This window comes from Sinocyclocheilus rhinocerous, unplaced genomic scaffold (assembly GCF_001515625.1).
Source record: "Sinocyclocheilus rhinocerous isolate Xijiao unplaced genomic scaffold, SAMN03320098_v1.1 scaffold953, whole genome shotgun sequence".
NCBI lineage: Eukaryota > Metazoa > Chordata > Actinopteri > Cypriniformes > Cyprinidae > Sinocyclocheilus > Sinocyclocheilus rhinocerous.
The window spans coordinates 1,185,743-1,189,616 of NW_015643169.1; the positions used below are offsets into that span (position 1 = coordinate 1,185,743).

At 31.9% G+C, this 3,874-nt stretch overlaps 1 protein-coding gene across 1 annotated transcript in view; it reads right to left on the bottom strand.

Moving 5' to 3' along the window:
* LOC107757047 (UV excision repair protein RAD23 homolog A-like) overlaps positions 1-3,874 on the bottom strand; it is a 10,917-nt gene that overhangs the window by 5,059 nt on the left and 1,984 nt on the right. Inside the window, exons 6-8 of the mRNA XM_016574415.1 lie at positions 2,246-2,321; positions 1,143-1,273; positions 872-1,045 (exon numbers count right to left, since the gene is read on the bottom strand). Coding sequence (XP_016429901.1) covers positions 872-1,045; positions 1,143-1,273; positions 2,246-2,321 — 381 coding nt within the window. The remainder of the gene's footprint in view (positions 1-871; positions 1,046-1,142; positions 1,274-2,245; positions 2,322-3,874) is intronic.

The window sequence follows — 3,874 nt, forward strand, 5'->3', positions numbered from 1 at the left end:
CGTATTTGCTGAATGCTGACGGCAAATGAGAAAGTATTATAATGTTTGCCTTTCTATTGCTAATAATTTAAAAGCAATCGTTATAATACTTTGTCTACATTTTAATTTCTTTGTTTAACAGTTCTATCTGAGACAGACTTCTATCCATATTAGACAGAACTGTTAACGACGACAGTGAACAAGAGGGAGAACGTGAGCACTGTGTGCTCAGGCGCTGCCGCTCTCAGCCAAATATATGCCAAAAAAATGCCAAATATCGGACAATATATCGGCCTTGGCGATATATCGGTCGACCACTACACATGATCCTTCAGAAATCACTCTAATATGCTGATTTACTGTTCAAGGAACATTTCTTTTCAATGTTGAAAACAGTTGTGCTGCTTCATATTTTTGAAGAAACTGTGATATGCTACCATTCAAAAGTTTGGGGTAAGATAGGGGTAAGAAAAAAATTAATAGTTTTATTCAGCAAGGATGCATTAAATTGATCAAAAGTGACAGTAAAGACATTTAAAATTGTACAAAAGATTTCGGTTTATCTGTTTGTTCTGATTTCTGTAAATGCATGCTGTTCTTTTGAATTGTATTAAAATATTAAGCAGAAAAACCTGTTTTCAACATTTTTAAACAGAAAATATACAGATAAAAGCTAATTCAAACTAACAATAGTACCCTAACAATATCAAAATAACACTGGTGTGAGGTTTCACAAACTAAGCTGCAGAAATGGGTGGAAGTTAATATCTAAGCTATTAAGGTTATTTGGGGGAACTGCATTCAAACTCACCAAAAGTAAACACAAAAATGGTTCAATATGGTACAAGGAAATCTGTCTGGTCAGACGTCCTGTTCAGTGGCGTTCACTCACCCTCTCGATGGCTTCTTTCTCCTGTTGCGTGATTGGGATGTAACTCCCAGGTGCCGCTTCCTCACCGATAGCACCCAGATCTGCAAACTCTCCGCCCTCTCCACCCTCACCTTCACCCTCACCCACTGGTGCATTCAACATCTGGATGAAGAGCCCCTGATGCTGGCTGATTTGCTGCGGTCAGCATGAAACATGATCACACTGTGAGTAAAAGACCTAGACTGTGTTCAAACGGACTCTGTGAGGCTTTGAGCTTGAGATGTGTGATCACCTGCAGTAGTTCGGGGTTGTCCTGTCCCAGCTGCTGCAGGAGGGCCGACAGTAAGGACGGGTTCTGCTGGATCACCTGCCTCATGCTCTGGAACTGCGGCTGAGAGCGCAGGAACTCCAGCGGATTCTCACCTAACACAACATCAAACGCTCCGTCAACTCACCAGTCTGTCTTTATGGTAGGTATGGCAGTATATTGAATACAGTCAATATATTTTCTAATGACAGTAATATTCCAATGATTTGAATGCGTTTTATTTTACTAAAATCATTAAATGCCTATTAAAAATAGATCGGCTGTAAACAAGCAAGAGATTAAATTAAAATAGTAAAAATGGCATTAAAGTTTGTCAGTTTGATTCCTTTCCATCAATGAATCATTTTCAACTCCGATTCAAATTTATGATTTGCACCAAAATTGTTTAAAAAAAAGTTTCAGCATAGATTTTTTTTTCTATTAGAGTGTTTTAGTGAAAAAACATTGTTGCATACAAATTATTAAATATTATTTTTGTGCTAATATGTGTAAATATGACTTTTTAAAATTGTTTTTGATTGAAAAAATACACCACCATTCAAAAGTTTGGGGTTAGTAAGATTTTTAAAGAAAAGTTTTTATTCAGTAAGGATGTAATAAATTGATCAAAAGTGACAGTACTGACATCTATGTTAGAAAAAAAAAACTATTTTAAATGAATGCCATTCTTGCTATTCCATTAAATTATCCTAAGAAAAAAAGTATTGTGTTTTTTTTACAAAAATATTAAGCAGCAGAAATGTTTTCAACATTGATAATAATAATGAATGTTTCTTGAGCAGCAAATCAGCATATTAGAATGATTTCTGAAGGATCATGTGACACTGAAGACTGGAGAAATGATGCTGAAAATCCAGCTTTTCCTCACAGGAATAAATTACACTTTAAAATATATTCAGAAAACAGTTCTTTTAAATTGTAATAATATTTTTCAATATTACTGTTTACTGTATTTCTAATCAAATAAATGTAGCCTTGGTGAACAGAAGAGACTTCTTTCCAACTCCAAACTTTTGAATGGTAATGTAGATTGTTTAAAATCACATTTATTTCAAGCAACATCTCACCTTCTGCGGGCTGTGTGTCTGTGGGGATCTGAGCTGAAGCAGGTCTGGTTTCCTGCACTGGGACAGTAGGGATCCCCTAAGACAGGACACAACACTACATCAGATTCACAGTAGGGCTGCCACTAACGACTATTTTTATTTCAATTAATCTATCGACTAATTTATCGATTAATCTAAACGATTAATTTCCCACAAAAAAATCAACAATTTTACTTAAGAATATTTTATTAAACTATATTTTATTAAACCAAATTAAATCCAAATTTCTATGAAATCCTTTTTTTAAAGCAAAAGTGCAAGAAGCAAGTGTCCATCTCATAATCCAGATCACTGAAATCAAAGTTCAGTATTATAGTGTAAGAATGACAACATATCCACTTGTTCTAGTCTACTAATAATACAATTATAATCAAAAAACACTTTTTAAAGGAGTATTTACCAGAAATGTTATTTACCAGAATTTATTTAGGAGAAAAATGTAAATGTGCAGTATTTCTGAAAAAAAAGATTTTTTTTTTATTTTTTTTAAATAAAATCAATTAATTGGATTGATTAATTTTAATGGAATCCAGAAAATAATGGAAAACAGAATTTGGTAAAGATAAAACTGTAAAACTCAATTAATTAGACAGGCTTTTTGATTAATAAAATTTAATTTAACCATTAAAACAGAGTATAGAAAAATGAAAATGGAAAAAAAGTGAATTTGGAAATAAAACGGATTTCATAGGGCCCTATAATTAGAATTAATTTTTTTGTGGTAATAAAAATAGATGTAAGTGAACAATAGCCTTTAAAATGACTTAAAATACATATATAATAGCAATGAGGCATTAATAATTAGTTCAAATAAAGTATCAAAAGCAAGAAATCATATGTTTTTATTGAACAAAATGTCTAATGTACATTACGCATTACAACAAAGGCCTGCAGAGGGCGCCAACAGCCTGATGATTATTTTTTACACATTGCTGTGCGATCTAATCCTTGTTTAATATTAACCAAGCACCATTAATAAACAACTTAATCTTTAATATTTGGCCATTTCTTTAGGACAGAAATGCGTATGTGGAAAATAATGTGTTTTTTTTACTTTAAACCGCATAAACACATTTCATTACACCAAATACACAAAATAATGTTCTTTTTAGCAGCATCATATGACCCCTTTAATTTAGAATTTAGTGTTTGATAACTTTATTATATTTCTGTCTATTTCCTACTAATAAATATGACATTTATTATAATGGGTTTATGTGAAGATTGTTTTAAGTTCACTTAAATTAGAAGTTATTTTTTAAGGTCTACTAAATGTTGAAATGTATAGCTCTCAATTATACTGTAATTTTGAATGGCTATAGTCAATGGCTAACTATTAGGGGAAAAACTATTTCATAGAGACATCGGTAGTACTGGTATCAGTGATACTCGCCTTCAGTCATAAAAAAGATGACATTAAACAAATATTAAAAAGATACTGTCTTTATGTTGTTTCTACATTAATTTGAAGATTGAATTTGACATTATTTCAATATAAAAGTATGTTTAATTTTTTAATTATCCGCGATTAATTTCAGAAAAAAATGTGTGATTAGTTGGTTCATTTTTTAATCGATTGACAGCACTAAT